This window comes from Archocentrus centrarchus, unplaced genomic scaffold (assembly GCF_007364275.1).
Source record: "Archocentrus centrarchus isolate MPI-CPG fArcCen1 unplaced genomic scaffold, fArcCen1 scaffold_45_ctg1, whole genome shotgun sequence".
NCBI classification, from domain to species: domain Eukaryota; kingdom Metazoa; phylum Chordata; class Actinopteri; order Cichliformes; family Cichlidae; genus Archocentrus; species Archocentrus centrarchus.
The window spans coordinates 1,275,436-1,294,961 of NW_022060271.1; the positions used below are offsets into that span (position 1 = coordinate 1,275,436).

A 19,526-nucleotide genomic window follows, 5' to 3' on the forward strand; every position below is an offset into this window, starting at 1 on the left:
GTCCAGGAGAATACTGCTGAAGATACGGTCAATGCTGATGATGGAGTAAAACTGAGTGGATCTGGTTTTACTGTGATATAAATATGAACTGGAAACATACACTGTTACCCTGCACTCTGACTTATTTCCTGTTTTCTGCCCACACAGAGAACACTGACACGATCAGTTGCTATAAACAGTGTGTGTGTGTGTGTGTGTGTTTGCGGTTATGGCAATGTGCTGGAACATCTCAGGGGCATCTCTGCACAGGCTGCACCTGAGCATCTTATGCTCAGAGCTTGTTCCTGTGCTGCCATGATTAGTGCCTCTGTGCTGTCAGGACGGTGGTTCTGACACTCACCAGTCCACGACCACCTTTTTCCGCTTAGTATAGACAGACAGACAGACAGACAGATAATCTTAGAAACATGGTGTCAAACCAGATACTTACTCTGGATGGCATTACTTTGGCCTCCAGTAACACTGTGAGAAATCTTGGAGTCATTTTTGACCAGGATATGTCCTTCAATGCACATATTAAACAAATATGTAGGACCGCTTTTTTGCATTTGCGCAATATTTCTAAAATTAGAAACATCCTTTCTCAGAGTGATGCTGAAAAGCTCATTCATGCATTTATTACTTCTAGGCTGGATTATTGTAATTCATTATTATCAGGCTGTCCTAAAAGCTCCCTGAAAAGCCTTCAGCTGATCCAAAATGCTGCAGCTAGAGTACTGACAGGGACTAGAAAGAGAGAGCAGATTTCTCCCATATTGGCTTCTCTTCATTGGCTCCCTGTTAAATCTAGAATAGAATTTAAAATTCTTCTCCTCACCTACAAGGTCTTGAATAATCAAGCCCCATCTTATCTCAAAGACCTCATAGTATCATATCACCCCAACAGAGCACTTCGCTCTCAGACTGCTGGCTTACTTGTGGTTCCTAGGATACTTAAGAGTAGAATGGGAGGCAGAGCCTTCAGCTTTCAGGCCCCTCTTCTGTGGAACCAGCTTCCAGCTTGGATTCGGGAGACAGACACCCTCTCTATTTTTAAGATTAGGCTTAAAACTTTCCTTTATGATAAAGCTTATAGTTAGGGCTGGATCAGGTGACCCTGAACCCTCCCTTAGTTATGCTGCTATAGGCCTAGGCTGCTGGGGGTTCCCACAATCAACTGTTTCTGTCACGTCCTGGGCCGTTTGCCCAGCATTTTGTGTTTGGTTTTTATTTTCCTGAGTTTCAGTCCCCAGTTTGTTTTGATGTCCTGTTCCCTTTGTCCCTGTCTCCCCTGTATCTATGGTCTTGGGTCTGTTTTGTCATCTTGTTATGTTTTCCTGGTGTCAAGTCTGCATCTTTGTCTCGCTCTTCTGTCTTCCTGTTTTACTTTGATAGTTGTCTGGTTCATGTCTGTTATCTTCAGTTTTGCTTCTCCCAGTTAATGTAATCAGTGTCACCTGTGTTCCCACCTGTTTCCTCTTCCCTCATCAGCCCCTCTGTGTATTTAAGTCCTGTGTTTTCGCTGCCTGTTGTCACGTTGTTGATGTTTCTGCGTCGTTTGCGCCCATGCTGTGTCCCTTCCGTGTTCCTCTTTTTGTTCTGGTTTTCTGTTCTGGTTTTGTTCCTGGTTCCGTCCTGCACTACGCCAAATAAAAACTGTTTTTCCACCTACCTCGTCTGCCTTGGGGTCCCCTTCCTGTCCGCCACACAGCTGATCTGTGACAGTTTCTTTTCATTCACCTTATTTACTTTGTTTATACTCCACTCTGCAGTTAATCATTAATTGTTATTAATCTCTGTCTCTCTCCCCCCTCAGCAGAGGACCCCCCCTCCCTGAGCCTGGTTCTGATGGAGGTTTCTTCCTGTTAAAGGGAGTTTTTCCTTCCCACTGTCACCAAGTGCTGCTCATAGGGGGTCGTTTTGACTGTTGGGTTTTCTCTGTATTATTGTAGGGTCTTTACCCACAATACAAAGCGCCTTGAGGCGATTGTTTGTTGTGATTTGGCGCTATATAAATAAAATTGAATTGAATTGAATTGAATTGAATTAATGGGCAGCACGGTGGTGCAGTGGTTAGCACTGCTGCCTCACAGTTAGAATACCATCTGGAAGGCCTGGGTTCGATTCCACCTTGGCCCGGGCCTCTCCCTCTCTCTGTGTGGAGTTTGCATGTTCTCCCCGTGCTTGCGTGGGTTTCCTCCGGGTATTCCGGTTTCCTCCCACATTCCAAAGACATGCACTTACTGGGGTTAGGTTAATTGGCTAATCTAAATTGCCCATAGGTGTGACTGAGTGCATGAATGTGAGTGTGAAAGGTTCTCTGTCACTCCGTGTTGGCCCTGCAACAGGCTGGCGACCTGTTCAGGGTGTACCCTGCCTCTCGCCCTATGACAGCTGGGATAGACTCCAGCCCCCCCGCGACCCTGAACAGGATGTGCGGAAGCGGATGGATGGATGGATGGATGGATGAATTGAATTAATCTTTATTGTCATTCCACACAACATCAATGATGTGCTCCAGAACGAAATTATGATGCATGTTAGGTCGCAACATAAAACAGCTGGATAAACCATAAACTATAAATCATAAAAATATCATAAAATAAAATAGAATAAAACCAGGTCAAAAAAAAGAGGGATGGCCATATAAATATAAGTGCAACTTCTGCAATTTGTGCAGAAATGTATGAGAAATAGAATGGGATGTACAGAATAATCAGAAACAGGCAGATATAATATCAACTTATAGTCTGATATTATTTGCAGTGTTCAAGAGTCTGATGGCTAATGGGTTGCCTGAGGGTGGGAGAGAGAACAGTTCGTGGCAGGGATGAGTGCGGTCTCTGATAATTCCCGTTGCTCTCGATAGGTGGCGGTGTTTTGCCAGGTCTCCAATGGGTGGCAGCGTGACCGCAATAATTTTTTCCACTGACCTAACCACTCTCCTCAGTGCCTTCCTGTCTGAGGCACTGCTGCTTTCATGCCACAGAGAGATGCTACTGGTGAGCACACTCTCAATGGTGCCTCTGTAGAAGGCAGTGAGGATCGATGGGCTAAGGTGTGCTCTCTTTAGACTGCGCAGGAAGTGCAGGCGCTGTTGGGCCTTTGTGACAGTGGAGTTGATGTGCAGCGACCACGTGATAGAGTCTGCCACGTGGAACCCAAGGAATTTGATGTGTGGGACGATCTCCACAGCAGTGTTCTTGATGTAGAGTGGGGTATGCATATACCATTTCTTCCTGAAGTCGATTACCAGTTCTTTGGTTTTTTCCACATTCAGAACAAGTTGCTGTTGCTGCACCAGTCTACAAAAAGTTTCACCTCCTCTCTGTAGTACTTCTCCTCACTGCCCTGGATGAGACCCACCACTGTTGTGTCCTCCGCATACTTAATAATGTAATTTGTATTGTACTTGGCACAGCAGTCGTAGGTGTGTCAAGGTGTGAAGTACGGGACTGCGAACCGATTCCTGAGGGGAGCCTGTGTGCAGCATTATTGTGTCCGACCTGTTATTGGGGCCTGTCTGTTAAAAAGTCCAGTATCCAGTTTGGCAGGGGAGTGGACAGTCCGAGTTGGCCCAGTTTGTTAATCAGATGCTGTGGAATTGTAGTATTAAATGCTGAGCTATAATGAACAGCATCCGGACCAATGCGTTCTTCTTTTCCAGGTGTCTCAGGGTCAAATAGAGTGCAGTGGATAATGGCATCTTCAGTTGAGCGGTTTGGGCAGTATGCAAATTGAAATGGATCAAGTGAAGGGGGAAGGTTGGAGATGATGTGATCTTTGACCAGCCTTTCAAAGCACTTCATAATTATGGGTGTTAGTGCTACTGGGCGATAATCATTCAGAGATGTTACTGTGGGTTTCTTAGGAACTGGGATGATTGCTGAGGCTTTGTAGCAAGATGTTTCAACTGCTTGATGCAGGGAGATGTTGAATATGTCTGTCAGGACATGCGTCAGTTGTTCTGCACACTCCCTCAGGACACGGCCTGGGATCTGGTCAGGACCAGCAGCTTTTCTTGGATCGATTCCCTTTAGGGTCCGGAGAACTTCAGCTGGGTCAAGAGAAAGTACAGGGGTTGGACAATGAACCTGAAACACCTGGTTTTAGACCACAATAATTTATTAGTATGGTGTAGGGCCTCCTTTGCTGCCAATACAGCGTCAGTTCGTCTTGGGAATGACATATACAAGTCCTGCACAGTGGTCAGAGGGATTTTAAGCCATTCTTCTTGCAGGTTTGTGGCCAGGTCACGAAGTGATGCTGGTGGAGGAAAACGTTTCATGACTCGCTCCTCCAAAACACCCCAAAGTGGCTCAATAATATTTAGATCTGGTGACTGTGCAGGCCATGGGAGATGTTCAACTTCACTTTCATCAAACCAATCTTTCACGAGTCTTGCTGTGTGTATTGGTGCATTGTCATCCTGATACACAGCACTGCCTTCAGGATACAATGTTTGAACCATTGGATGCACACGGTCTTCCAGAATGGTTCGGTAGTCCTTGGCAGTGATGCGCCCATCTAGCACAAGTATTGGGCCAAGGGAATGCCATGATATGGCAGCCCAAACCATCACTGATCCACCCCCATGCTTCATTCTGGGCATGCAACAGTCTGGGTGGTACGCTTCTTTGGGGCTTCTCCACGCTGTAACTCTCCCGGATGTGGGGAAAACAGTAAAGATGGACTCATCAGAGAACAATACATGTTTCACATTGTCCACAGCCCAAGATTTGCGCTCCTTGCACCATTGAAACAGACGTTTGGCTATAGCAGCCCGGCCGTGTATATTGACCCTGTGGAGTTCCCGACGGACAGTTTTGGTGGAAACAGGAGAGTTGAGGTGCACATTTAATTCTGCTGTGATTTGGGCAGCCGTTGTCTTATGTTTTTTGGAATACAATCCGGGTTAGCACCCGAACATCCCTTTCAGACAGCTTCCTCTTGTGTCCACAGTTAATCCTGTTGGATGTGGTTCGTCCTTCTCCGTGGCTCTTGATACATCACAAAGACTTGCTGTCTTGGTCACAGATGCACCAGCAAGACGTGCACCAACAATTTGTCCTCTTTTGAACTCTGGTATGTCACCCATAATGTTGTGTGCATTGCAATATTTTGAGCAAAACTGTGCTCTTACCCTGCTAATTGGACCTTCACACTCTGCTCTTACTGGTGCAATGTGCAATTGATGAAGATTGGCCACCAGGCTGGTCCAATTTAGCCATGAAACCTCCCACACTAAAATGACAGGTGTTTCAGTTTCATTGTCCAACCCCTGTACCTGTTCCTTGTCATGTGGAGTGGCCTTCACCGCCGGCGTGTTGTTAAGGGCCTCAAACCGTCCAAAATAGTTATTGAGTCAGTTCAGGAAGTCAAAGTTCACATCACAGGAATGGGAAGTGGTCTTGTTGTCCGTGACAGATTTAATTCCCTGCCACAGTCTCCTGCTGTTCCTGTGGTCCTGAAAGTGATCCTGAATTTTGTGACCATAGTTCCCTTTAACCAGTCTGGCTGCTTTATTCAGCCTGGCTCTTGCTGTCCTGAGGGCAGTTGTATCTCCACATTTGAAGGCAGAGTCTCTTGATCTCAGAAGGTCTCGCACCTCCGTAGTCATCCACAGTTTCTCATTTCCCCTTACTATGATGCGTTTTATTGCACAGACATCTTCAATACACTTCTGAATGTAACTTGATACAGTCATAACATATTCCTCACTGTCAACCTCCTGGTCCTTAGTGTCAGCCTCTTTAAATACGGACCAGTCAGTGCTTTTAAAGCAGCCCTGCAATGCTATCAGGGCTCCTGCAGGCCATACCCTCACCAGTTTTGAGGAGGGCCTTGTTCTGGTGAGCATATGTCTGTATGCTGGTGTTAACATAACAGAAATATGGTTTGATGAGCCTAGGTAAGGGCAAAAGGCTGCACTGAATGCTGCCTTAATGTTCGTTTATGGATGATCCAGTATGTTGTTACACCTGGTCGCAAAGTCCACATGTTGGTAAAAATGGGGGAGAACCTTGTTCATGTTATCCTGGTTGAAATCAGGATTCTAAATTAACTTTTTTGATCACCAGCCAATGTGGCTGGTAACTCTCTAAAGTTACCGGCCAATCAAAATTTCCACTAGCCAAATTTTATGCAGTAAAAATAAGAGAAATGAGTGCCACTGAATGCGTTTGATAAATTTATTAACATTGTTAGCATGAAAAACACAACACATACCATAAAACATACACAGAAAGTGCAAACAGGTCTGGGATCAATCTATCTATCATCACCTGCCTCGTTCATCTTCTCGCTCCTCTTCTTCCCCCCAGCTGCCCCAGTCTGTCCAAGTCCCAACCACCACCGCATTTAGGTTAAAAGTTTTTACAAAGCTAACTCCCTCCTCTATCAGTGTGCTCTCTGTTTAGTTCTGGCCCCGTTTACTTTGCTTCTACATTGAGTTGCTCTCTGAAGTCTGTTCAGTGGTGTTAGCGTTCATTTCCATGGTTTCTCGCGCTATTTTCACCGCAAACTGCACGCAGCCAATGGGTGTATAATGTCATGACGTAGCATTAAGGCATATAGTGTTCATGGGAAATGTAGGAAGTACTGCCAGGGGATAAATGACCGAGAACGGAGCCTTATCATGCATGTAATGCCTCTTGCATCACTGGCAAAATTGGCTAGTAAGTTTTTATTAACACACGCCAAAATGATTTTTTACCCACATTTGGCGGGTTGGCGGGTGTTAATTTAGAACCCTGGTTGAAATCCCCAGCAACAATGAAAACTCCCTCAGGACAGGTGTTTTGCAGGTCATTGATGTAGTGATAGAGGATATCCAAGGCTATTTTTGTATCTGCATCAGGGGGAACATAAACAGCAATGATGAAAATGACTGAGAATTCCCATGGGAAGTAAAAGGGGCAGCATTTAACTGACAGAACCTCAATATCGGGTGAACAATGTGAGAAGGTCGTTTTTGTATCCTTGCACCGTCTATTATTGCTGTAGATGCATAAACCCCCACCTCATGTCTTACCACTGAGATCTGCTCCGATCAGCAAGGTGGGTTGTTAATATCATCCTCCGAAACTGTGTCGTTCAGCCAAGCAGGGGCGCAGCTACGTACTTTCTTAGGTGTATGCGGACACATTTTTAGGCGCCCCCCTATTTTTCATACTAACAATTCATCTGCACATTTTAACTTCCATACTGCAGTTTTTCTCTATGTCACATGTGTCAGACTCAAGGCCTGCGGGACACTTTCGACCCACGATCTAATTGATGATTTCATAGCTATTATTAATAACCCGCGGGTAAATGTGCTCCCACCACTTATACTACAAATCCCGAGCACTGCAACAGCTGCCGGCAGGCCAAGAACTGTGCGCTAACCCGTTTTCCGTATTGCCGATTGTGTCATGTCCTGGGCCGTTTGCCCAGCATTTTGTGTTTATAGTTTTTCCTGAGTTTGGCCTCCCAGTATGTTTGATGTCTTGTTCCCAGTGTTGTGACTCATCTGCGTGTTCCTTGGTTTATCACTTCCTGTTTTAGTTTGCCAGTGTGATTCCCCTGTGCTTTGTGTCTAGTTTTGCTTCCCCCTGTGTTATTAGTTTCATTTGCCTCACCTGCTGTGCCCTGTTGTTTCCTCTTGCCCTGATTACCCATTGTGTATTTAAGCCCTCAGTTTTCATTTGTTCTTCGTCGCGTCGTTGACGTTGTGTGCCGTGTGTTCCTGTGCTCGTTGTGTCTGCCCTTCGTCTCCCTTCTACGCTGTTTGTATTTGTTTTTCCTTACATAAATAAATGCCTTTAGTTATGCCAATCTCCGGAGTCCTGCGTGTTTACCCTTCCTCGTCCGTTTCCTCCCCGGTCATGACAGATTGATCAGTGATCAGCGGATAAAACATCGGTCAGCACTTTTTACAGTGACATTTAAGCTGCCTGACTCCCCAAAAATGACCAAAGGAAAAGTGGAAAACAGGGATTTTCCAAACAGGTGGGAGGCAAAAGACTCTCTTTTCCTCACTTGCGATGCGGGGGAAAGAGCGGATTGGTGGGACAGATACGGGAGAAGATGAAGAGGAGACCTGCACAGGTGAGCTGACAGTGCATCACTGCGTCACACAGCAGGAAACGCAGCAAAGTCCTGAAGACAGAACACGTCATAAACACCGAAACACAGACAGGGAACTTTGTAAGAGGCAGTTTCAGTCTTTTCTGGAGTAAATAGTTTCTGAATTTGGTGACGCGCCTTATTACACATGTGTGATGAGCTGCCTGAGGAAATCTGTCAGTTCATAGAAAGTGAAGGAAACGGCACCAAACAATTGCACAAACCAAACCACAACAGTGTGATTATCACCAGATTGTATTTACAGTGATCGACAGCAGAGCTCCGAAAGTGAAGGTGAAATCCTCAGACCGGCGCAGCGCCTTGCGATCAACCGCTAGCTAGAACACTACACACACACACATACACACACACACACACACACACACACACACACACACACACACACACACACACACACACACACACACACACACACACACACACACACACACACACACACACACCAGCCGCATACTCTCAACATTTACTGTGTTCATGTGTGCAGATCACTTATTCATGGACTTATAAAATACAAGACTTCTATGACATCACTTACCGACTGTCTTTAAATGGGACAGGAGGAGGGGAGGTGAAGGAGCGCAGGGGCGCCTAATCAGCGCCGCGCCTCTGTTATTGATCATGTCATATGCACAGCTGTTAAATACAGAAAATGCAACTAGAGAAATATTTTCCCACATCGTTTTGCGCCCCCCTCTTGTGCGGCGCCCCTATGCATTGCATATAGTGCATACCCCCTTTTTGCGCCACTGCAGCCAAGTCTCAGTAAAGACTAAAGCACAGCAGTCTGTCACCTCTCTTTTTGATGTAATATCCAGCCTGACATAATCCAGTTTGCTCTCTATTGAGTGAGTATTTGACAGCAGAATTGAAGGGAGTGGAGTTCTGTAAGGGTTAGCTTTAACCCTAGCTTTAGCCCCACTGCGAGCGCCCCGCTTATGTTTCTGCATACACCGCTGCCTCCGTCTCCTCTGGAAGCGTGCACCACTGGTGACAGTTGCCGGTGCAAAACAGGTCTCACTCCATGTGCGCAGTAGACCAAGAGCTTCCAATAAATCCGTGGTGTTTGAGTTTATAAAATCCATTTTACGTTCAGTATTTATTTGCAGAAGGCTGTGCCAATCATACTGTCTCAGGGTGCTGATTTGGGGTGAAACCCTCCATGCATGGTAAGTATGGTCCATAGTATAGGAGCTTTCTTGACTTAACATCAGTGGCTTCCATCTCCTCCTTTGGCCAGCTTATTATCCCAGCACGGTATCTGACAACTGGCAGGGCAGGCTCTGCAATGTTGCCTTCTGGTAGTGCAATCCCCTCAGTTCTGACTACTTTTCCTCTCTTAGTTACCATTGGACTACACTTCTCCAGCCCCAGTGACATTCTCATATCATTGCTGTAGATCCTGGTGGTGTGGATCAGTCACTCCTGGCATACAGCTTGATGTCATCCATGTAGAGGAGCAGCCTGATGATTGTACAGCAGCAGTTAAAAATTTGGACACACCAACCCCAAAACAGTTATTTGGTCTTTATTTAAAATATTTTTTACACTACAGAACAAAACTGAAGAACAAGATGTTTGTCCAACAACAGTCAAGTAGCAAAACAGGTGTAAAGGTCAGATAACCAAAACCAGTTAAGACTCAATCTATGATTTAATTGGACGAGACTATTCAAACTTATTGCTGGAAGGTAAAAGGTTCTTCTTGTTATGCCAAATCTTTCATTCTCATGGACAGTGCAGAATCAAGATTAATGAGGAAGTGCACATCCTAATATTGAAAACTTTTGCGAGATATCGGTAAAGTGCCTCTTTTTTTTCCCCCATGTTTTTTTCCCCCCATGTCCCTTGCAGGGTTGTGTACTAATGTAATAATAGAGAGAATCTGTGCATTTTATGTTGAACTTTTCCTTAAAGCTCACTGGTTTGACTCCCTGCTGCTGTAACGATGTCCAGCTGCTCCTTGCTGCTCTCATGCTCCTTCTTTCCTTGTTGGATGTTGGTCCTCCTGGAGGCCATTCTCACCTGGGCCCGAAAAGTCTTACAGAGGAAAAAGTAAACAAGAGGGTCCAGACAGACGTTGAAAACTGACACCATGGTGGTCACCTCCTTCAGGTAGTGCAACACCTGACCCACAGAGCAGCTGCTCCACAGAAAAGCAAAGGGAGGACGAACCAAGTGATAGGGGACAAAACAAACACAGAAGATGGAGACAAGAACCAACATGTTCCTACGAGACTTCACAAGCTTCTCAGAGCCAGAGGAGGTCAGCTGCCTCTGCTGTGCCAGGAACACCCTGCGGGAGATGCTGTAGTAGAAGAAGACCAGAGATATGAGGACCAACAGGAAGACGATGGCAGAGAAGGTGTGGAGGATTTTTTGAAGCTGGCTGACTGATGCACTATAGAGAGGACCACAGTGGCTGGGGTTGGAGGTCAGAGGTTTCTGGGTGATGAAAAACAGGATGTTGTATGTAACAGTTGGAGCCAGGAGACAAACCCAGGTGACCACGGAGATGATGTGAGCAGCTCGTACTGTCTGCAGGATGTGAGTTCCTGAAGGATGAATGATCTTCAGGTACCTGAAGAGAGAAATGAAGGGGAGAAGTACATAACATCACCTGGAAAGCAGGTTTGGAGTTAACTCACTGATCTGTTTTTAACATTGTCATGAGCTGCAGTGTGACATCAGTAAAGGTTCCTCACCTGTTGGCAGTGATGTACCCCATGAAGATGATGCTGGTGTACATGTTGAGGAAGAAGACAGAAGATCCAAATGTGCAGTAGAGCCTCTGAATGATGACAGAGCTGCTGGCATAGTGGGTGATTCGGAGTGGCAGACAGAGGCAGAGCAGGAAGTCAGCAGCTGTCAGGTTCTTCATGTAGACCATCAAGCTGTTTGAGGCCTGCTGCCGAGCTCCACAGAAGTGATCGCTCATAATGAAGCCATTGAGGGTGTTCTGTTACACGATTAACGGAATACGTTAGTGCATGATGTATTGAGTTCAGTTTTGTACTGTCGCTTAAGAGAGCTACGGAGCTTCCGGTCATGTGACCTAACTCAGGAAGTGAGAGCATGGCTACGGAAGAAACATGGAGTTGTGATACCACATGTAAGAGTATTGCGTAACATCTGCCTTTCATCTTAGGCGTGGTGATTGCATCTTGGGTATGTACGCTTTACACTAAGACAACTTTATTTTGAGATGTGTATTTTTTGGAACGAGTGTGTATTTTGTTGACGGTAACGGGAAATCGGACCGGAACGGCTTAGCGCCGGAGCACATTGTTCAGTGTGTCAACAAGCTATGATAACTGTTTAAACTTGTTAGTTGATAAAGTTAACATATCTTCTAGACCGAAGAGGTTATAGATACAGTGATGTTAAGATATGCAGTTCATGTAATTGTGTATATTTCTGTTGTGCTTACGTACGTTAAGAGAAATTAGTATATAAATTGTATATGAATTGTGTTTTCATGTGTTTTAGTTTCACACTTTCTGAGTCTTCAATAAACCTGTGGACAAGCTGACAACGTCATCAGAGTCTTGAAGTAGAAAAGAGTTTATCTGTCTGTCCAGAGATATATACAGGACATGTATTGAGGACAGAACAGTGAAACCAAGGCTTTCTAGCGGACAAGACAAGCGCAGTGTTACTTACCTGGTCACATGTGGCATGTGAATAGTCATCACAGAAGCAGTAAAGTGGAGCTACAACGCTAACCTACGCCATGGCAGAAAAAGCGTCATCGTTAAAGACACGCTCTCAAGTGTCAGCTGCAACATCAGTATCCAGAGCATCTTCTACTGGCTCAGCGGCAGCCAAGGCCAGGGCAAGAGCAGAGGCCGCTAAGACACGCCTTACCTTTCTAGAAGAGGAAGTAAGCTTAAAACTGGAGAAAGCTAAGCTAGAAGCAAGCATAGAAATGCTGAGTCATAAAAAAGAAGCTGCTGCAGCCATTGCAGAGGCAGAAGCACTTGAAGCAGCTGTCGATGGAGCAAGTGAGAAACACAGCTGCAAACTGAATCTCGACTCCTCTCCCTTGGAAGCCACGGAATGCACAAGACAATATGTGGTCGACCAGGCTAAAGTCAAAGGTTCAGAACTTTCACAGGATTCTGAACAGCTAGGCGAGGACATTTATCCTGTAAAGGCAGAGCCAAGCACAGGCTTCAGCGCCTCACACCTCAAGCCAAAAGCAAAACCGTTCGTGCCAGGGCGAAACGGTGCAGTTCACTCTACTTTACAGCAGCCCTACGCTTATGAAGATAAGTACAGCCCGGCATCACGTAAAGTCAAGTTTGATAGAGATTTTGTCTCCCCCATGCAGCGCCCGAGTTTGACATCATACCCAGTATCTCCTGACATCAACGACGGTGGCATAAACACGAACGACTTTGTGAAGTACTTAGCGCGTAGTGAGCTAGTGGCTACAGGCTTATTGCAGTTCAACGATAGGCCACAGAATTACGGAGCGTGGAAACGGTCCTTTCTCACCGTGACTGCAGGTCTGACCCTCTCGCCAAGTGAGGAAATGGATCTACTGCTCAGGTGGCTTGGTAAGGAGTCTGCAGAGCACGTGGAGCAGATCAGAGCAATTCATATTAACCACCCAGCAGCAGGGCTTGCTATGACATGGGACAGACTCGATCAAATATATGGATCACCAGAAGCGATAGAGGACGCCCTGTTCAGGCGTATTGACTCCTTCCCTAAAATAACAAGCCGGGATTACTCAAAACTGACAAGGTTAAGTGATTTGCTGATGGAACTCGAGGCAGCAAAAGCGGATGGAGACTTACCGGGTCTCGCCTTCCTCGACACAGCAAGAGGGGTCAACCCGATTGTTCAAAAACTCCCATTTCATCTGCAGGAAAAGTGGGCTTCAGTTGGTGCATGTTACAAGCAGCGAAATCGTGTTTCTTATCCACCCTTTGTGTGCTTTGTGGAGTTCATCGGTCAGGAAGCGAGGATAAGGAATGACCCAAGCTTTAAATTCACCTCTTACACAGACATTCTCCCAAAGACAGAGAAGTCAGTCTGGAGACAAAACAAATACAGTGAGGTCTCCGTCCACAAAACTGAGACGTCTTTCAAAACGGCGACAGAGACTGGTGAGCCTCCAACAAACTCTGAAAACATAGAGAAACAGTGTCCTATCCACAGGAAGCCACACCCCTTAAATAAATGTCGTGCATTCAGAGAAAAGACCATGGAGGAGCGTAAAACATTTCTGAGACAGAAGAAAGTCTGCTTCAAATGCTGCGCTTCATCCACACACATCGCCAGAAACTGTAAAACTAAAGTCCAGTGTGCAGAATGTAAGAGTGACAGGCATAACTCAGCACTTCACCCCGGACCTGCTCCATGGATTAGAGAGGAAGCCTCGCCTCAAGAGCACGGCGGGGAGGAGGACAACCTTTTGGAATCGCAAGTCACGAGCAAATGCACTAAGGTTTGTGGTGAAAATCTATCAGGTAGATCTTGCTCTAAGATCTGTCTTGTGAATGTGTACCCCGCCGGCCGGCGAGAAAAGGCGGTGAAGCTGTATGCAATATTGGATGAACAGAGCAACCGCTCGCTGGCTCGCTCTCAGTTTTTCGATCTGTTTAACAACCAAGGCCCAAGTGCTCCTTACGTGTTGAGGACATGTGCGGGAGAAAAGGAGACTATGGGAAGACGGGCCAGTGGCTTTGAAGTGGAATCACTAGATGGAACAGTGAGGATCCCACTACCAAGTCTCATTGAATGTAATGACATTCCTAACAACCGGGATGAAATACCAACCCCCAGCGCAGCTGTTCATCACCCACACCTGAAATCAGTAGCCCATCTCATCCCAGAGATTGACTCACAGGCTCAAATAATTCTCCTTTTGGGCAGAGACATTATCAGAGTCCATAAGGTCCGCAAGCAGGTGAATGGCTCGCACAACCAACCCTATGCTCAGAAGTTGGATCTTGGGTGGGTTATTGTTGGTAATGTGTGTCTTGGAAGAGTTCACAGACCACCTACAGTCAGGGCGTTCTATACACACACCACAGAGTTGGAACGTCCTACCCTCTTTGATCCGTGTCCTAATGTGTTCCACACTAAGGAGAAATACAGTGACATTCAGGTCCTCAAACATCCGCCAGCATCACCTGAAGAAGGCAGTCCTTGTGACACAGGTCACCTGGGACGCACAGTGTTTGAGCGCAGCAGGGATGATGACCAAGTGGCTCCCTCAGTCCAGGACATTGCATTCATAAGGATAATGGATGAGGGATTAACAAGGGACCCAGACGGTAGTTGGATCGCTCCGTTGCCCTTTAAATCGCCACGCCAACGTCTCCCTGGCAACAGGCCCCAGGCACTAAAACGTCTTATGTCGCTTAAACGCAACCTCGACAGGAAACCCGAAATGAGGGATCACTTTCTCAGGTTCATGGAGCAGATGTTTGAAAATGGTCATGCGGAGTTAGCTCCTCCTCTCGGCAAGGATGAAGAACGTTGGTATCTGCCAATATTTGGCGTCTACCACCCAAGAAAACCAGACAAAATCCGGGTGGTGTTCGATTCAAGCGCCCCATACGATGGTGTGTCGCTCAACGACACCCTATTAACGGGACCTGACTTGAACAACACACTGCTTGGTGTCCTGATTCGCTTCAGAAGAGAAGCAATTGCGTTCACAGCAGACGTAGAACAGATGTTCTATTGTTTCCTGGTAAGGGAAGAAGACAGGAACTTCCTGCGGTTCCTTTGGTTCCAGGGCAACGATCTTAGCAAAGACATTGTAGAATATCGCATGAGAGTACACGTGTTTGGGAACAGCCCATCACCCTCTGTGGCTATTCATTGCCTGCACCAGTCAGTCCAGCTCAGCGACTTCCATGTGGACCCAGATGTCAAGCACTTTGTGATGCGAGACTTTTATGTGGATGATGGCTTGACGTCGTTGCCCACAGTTGAGGAGGCTGTTAGCTTGTTGAGAAGGACAAGAGACACTCTCTCAAAGTCAAACCTGAGACTCCACAAGATCGCAGCGAACAATAGAAAGGTCATGGAGGCTTTTCCGCAGAGCGATCATTCAAGCGACTTTAAAGATCTTAACCTGGATGCAGACGTGCTACCGACACAACACAGTCTGGGTATCAAGTGGGACCTCCAAACCGACTATTTCCTCTTCACTGTCTCAGAGGAGGTTAAGCCATACACTCGACGGGGTGTCTTGTCCACCATCAACAGCCTCTATGATCCTTTAGGATTCGCAGCGCCAGTCACAATACAAGGCAAAGCTATCCTCAGGGAGCTTACAGCGGAGAACGGGGATTGGGATGCTCCATTGCCTCAAGAGATGGAAGGAGTTTGGACATCATGGAGAGCCTCTTTGACAGAGCTACCTAAACTTTCAGTTCCGAGGCCCTACACCCCAACATCAACCTCCGGTGCTGTGAGAAGAGAGTTATGTGTGTTTTGTGATGCTTCAATTAAGGCCATCGCAGCAGTCGCGTACTTGAAGGTCACAGATTCAGCTGGGAACAACTTCGTGGGATTTGTAATGGGGAAAGCAAAACTAGCACCCCCGACCAGAGCACACGATCCCTAGGTTAGAGCTGTGTGCAGCAGTACTTGCTGTGGAGCTAGCAGAACTCATCTCAACAGAACTGGACCTAAAGCTTGATGCAGTGACTTACTACTCAGACAGCAAGGTAGTCTTGGGATATATACATAACGAGACTAGACGTTTCTACGTCTACGTGAGCAACAGGGTACTTCGTATCCGGAGATCTTCCAGGCCAGACCAGTGGTGTTATGTGTCCACGGACAAAAACCCGGCAGACCATGCAACACGCTTTGTCCCAGCAAGCCGTTTGACGGACACAAACTGGTTAACCGGGCCACCATTCTTGACCTCAGGAAAAACAAACGAGTCTGGAAATGCTTTTGGTCTGGTTGATCCTACTTCAGACCCAGACATTCGACCTCTTGTGTCTACCCTGAGTACTGCAACTTCAGTCAACCAACTTGGGTCTCAAAGGTTTGCCAAGTTCTCCAGTTGGAAGGCAGTAACTCGAGCTATTACTCGTCTTGTACACATAGTCAGAGCCTTCAACACCGCAGGGAAGGCAAAGGGCTCTTGTAAGGGCTGGCATTACTGCAACTCAGAGTTTACAGCAGACGAGTCGGAACAAGCACTGACAATCATCATCCGAGCCACACAAGAGGAAGAGTATGAGCAAGAAATCAAATGCATCCAGAGGCAGGAGGAAATTAACAAAAGCAATCCTATTAGGAAACTGAGTCCTTATATCGACGACCATGGTCTTCTGAGAGTCGGAGGATGTCTCGACCATTCAAGCCTTGATCAAAATGAAAGGAATCCGTTGATCATACCTGGCAAACATCACGTTGCTACGCTGCTCATCAGACACTATCATAAACAGACTGAACACCAAGGGCGTTTGTTTACAGAAGGTGCTGTCCGCGCAGCTGGCTATTGGATAGTTGGCGGGAGAAGGAAAGTGAGCAGCATCGTCTACTCTTGTGTCACCTGTAGACGACTAAGAGCTCCAACTTGCATTCAGAAAATGGCTAGTCTGCCATCAGATCGTCTTTCAACAGACCCACCTTTTACAAATGTAGGTTTGGATGTGTTTGGTCCATGGGTCGTTGCCTCATGGCGTATTAGGGGAGGTCTCTCATGCAGCAAGCGATGGGCGGTGATCTTCACATGCGTGAGTGTAAGGGCAGTTCACATAGAGGTCATCGAGACTCTGGACACCTCTAGTTTCATCAACGCCCTGAGACGCTTCCTCGCTGTGCGGGGACCTGTGAAACACATTCGGTCTGACCGCGGCACAAACTTCGTCCGTGCCTGTAAAGACTTGAAGATTCCTTGAAGATTCCTGTGGGAACAGATCCTGATGATCGGTTAATACTTACGCCAACTGCTCTTCTAACGCAGAAGGTTAGCGGTGTTCCAGTTCCTGCAGGGGAATTTGGAGAGTCGGACCTCTACAAACGTCAGTGCCGTCAAGTGCAACACTTGTCCAACACCTTTTGGGACAGGTGGCGGAAGCAGTTCCTACCAACTCTACAGCCTCGCAAGAAGTGGCATTCCACTCATCCGGATATCACACAAGGAAGTGTTGTTCTTCTCAAGAACGTGCAAGCACCGAGAAATGAGTGGCCCCTTGGACTGGTAACCAAGACTTTTCCGAGTAAGGACGGAAGAGTACGCCAGGTGGAAGTGAAAACCATGAAACCTGGTGGAAACGCGTTCTTTCTTAGACCTATTTCAGAGACAGTTCTTCTTTTTCCTCCTGATGTTTAGATGTTTGTATTAGTTAAGATGATAACTGTTTGGGTGACGTGTAACCACGTCAGGCAGGGAGTGTTCTGTTACACGATTAACGGAATACGTTAATGCATGATGTATTGAATTCAGTTTTGTACTGTCGCTTTAAGAGAGCTACGGAGCTTCCGGTCATGTGACCTAACTCAGGAAGTGAGAGCATGGCTACGGAAGAAACATGGAGTTGTGATACCACATGTAAGAGTATCGCGTAACATCTGCCTTTCATCTTAGGCGTGGTGATTGCATCTTGGGTATGTACGCTTTACACTAAGACAACTTTATTTTGAGATGTGTATTTTTTGGAACGAGTGTGTATTTTGTTGACGGTAACGGGAAATCGGACCGGAACGGCTTAGCGCCGGAGCACATTGTTCAGTGTGTCAACAAGCTATGATAACTGTTTAAACTTGTTAGTTGATAAAGTTAACATATCTTCTAGACCGAAGAGGTTATAGATACAGTGATGTTAAGATATGCAGTTCATGTAATTGTGTATATTTCTGTTGTGCTTACGTACGTTAAGAGAAATTAGTATATAACTGATTTGTGTTTTCATGTGTTTTAGTTTCACACTTTTCTGAGTCTTCAATAAACCTGTGGACAAGCTGACAACGTCTTCAGAGTCTTGAAGTAGAAAAGAGTTTATCTGTCTGTCCAGAGATATATACAGCACATGTATTGAGGACAGAACAGAGGGATAAACCCACCTGAAGAGACACAGAGAGGATGGAGAGCAGGACTTTGGTACATGAACCAGGAACATTTAACCAGTTTCTAACAGAGCACCATCTGAAGATCTGAAGCTTACCAGAAACACCAGACTGTAGACCAGCATAAAGAAAGGGTTGGCTGATGTGTCGACAACATCACAGGTCTGGTTGGAGGATGAAGTCATGTTCACTGGGTCAGCCATGTTCCTGGAGCTGAACAATAAGTTCCCTATAACCAAATATACTTCTTTCAGATAAACTGTGAATAAATGTGAGTCTTGAGTTTCTGCTGAGCTCAGAGATCAAAACAGAAACAAAAACAAAGCACAAAAGTCCACATAGGGGGCCAAAAACAAAACAAAAGGCAGCAGCACAAAGCCGGGCAAAAGTCCATAACCCCAAAACACCAGGGATGAAGCAGAGCAAGGGCGAAAGAGTTCAGGAGGGCCAAGGCCAAGGAGCAGAACAAAAAACAAAAAACAAAAACACAAGGCTAGAACAAAAAGCAACGGTACAAAACCGGAAAACAGTCCAAAACAGGGTGTCTGAATGGGGCAGAACAGAAGTAAAAACAGTTCAAAAAAGTTCAGGGGGCCATCCAGGCCAAAGGGCCAGCCCACAGAGTTCAAACAGGTCAAGGGGCCAACCACAGAGTTCAAACTGGTCGGGAGGCCGTCTGGGTCAAGGAACCAGACCCAGAGGCCGAGGAACATCAAAGAAGTAAGACAGATGAGGGGGCCAGCCACGATCCCAGCGGCAGCAGCGAGACAGCACTGGGGGCCGGCCGAGATCCCAGTGGTGGCGACAAGACAGGATAGGAGGCCAACAAATGAGGCAATGGCACACCTCCAGGCGAGGCTTGACCTGAGCTAGATCCTTGGGACGCTCTGACTGAGCGGATGCCTCAGGACCCTCGGGCTCCGGACGAGGCTCCAGACGGGACTCAGACTGAGTGGGATCCTCCGGCGTGGGCTCGGGTTCTGGGTGCTTGGGCTGAGTGGGACACTCCCGTTGCTCGGACTCTAGCTGAGTGGGACGCTCAGGCTGAGCAGGACCCTCGGGATGCTCTGGAAGCTTGGGCTGAGCGGGACCCTCCAGCACGGGCTCTGGCTGAGCGGGACGCTCCAGACACTCGGGCTGAGCGGGACCCTCCAGCACGGGCTCTGGCTGAGCGGGACCCTCTGGACGCTCGGGCTGAGCGGGACCCTCCAGATGCTCGGGCTGAGCGGGACCCTCCAGATGCTCGGGCACTGGATGCGCAGACTGGGGCTGCGTTGCAGGGAGCGCAGCCGTCTCTTCCGACAACTGGGGCTGCGTTCGGGATTGTTCGGGTGAGTCTGATAGTGGTGGCGAAGACAGAAGTG

The 19,526-nt window shown here is 46.9% G+C and overlaps 1 protein-coding gene across 1 annotated transcript; it reads right to left on the reverse strand.

Moving 5' to 3' along the window:
* Positions 1 to 10,017: 10,017 nt before the first annotated feature.
* Positions 10,018 to 18,368, reverse strand: LOC115777252 (P2Y purinoceptor 14-like). Its single transcript, XM_030725097.1, has 3 exons — positions 18,250 to 18,368; positions 10,812 to 11,060; positions 10,018 to 10,687 (listed from the first exon to the last, which is right to left on the reverse strand). The coding sequence occupies exons 1-3, from the start codon at positions 18,363 to 18,365 to the stop codon at positions 10,018 to 10,020; spliced, it is 1,035 nt and encodes a 344-aa protein (XP_030580957.1). The 5' UTR covers positions 18,366 to 18,368.
* Between the last annotated feature and the right edge of the window lie 1,158 nt (positions 18,369 to 19,526).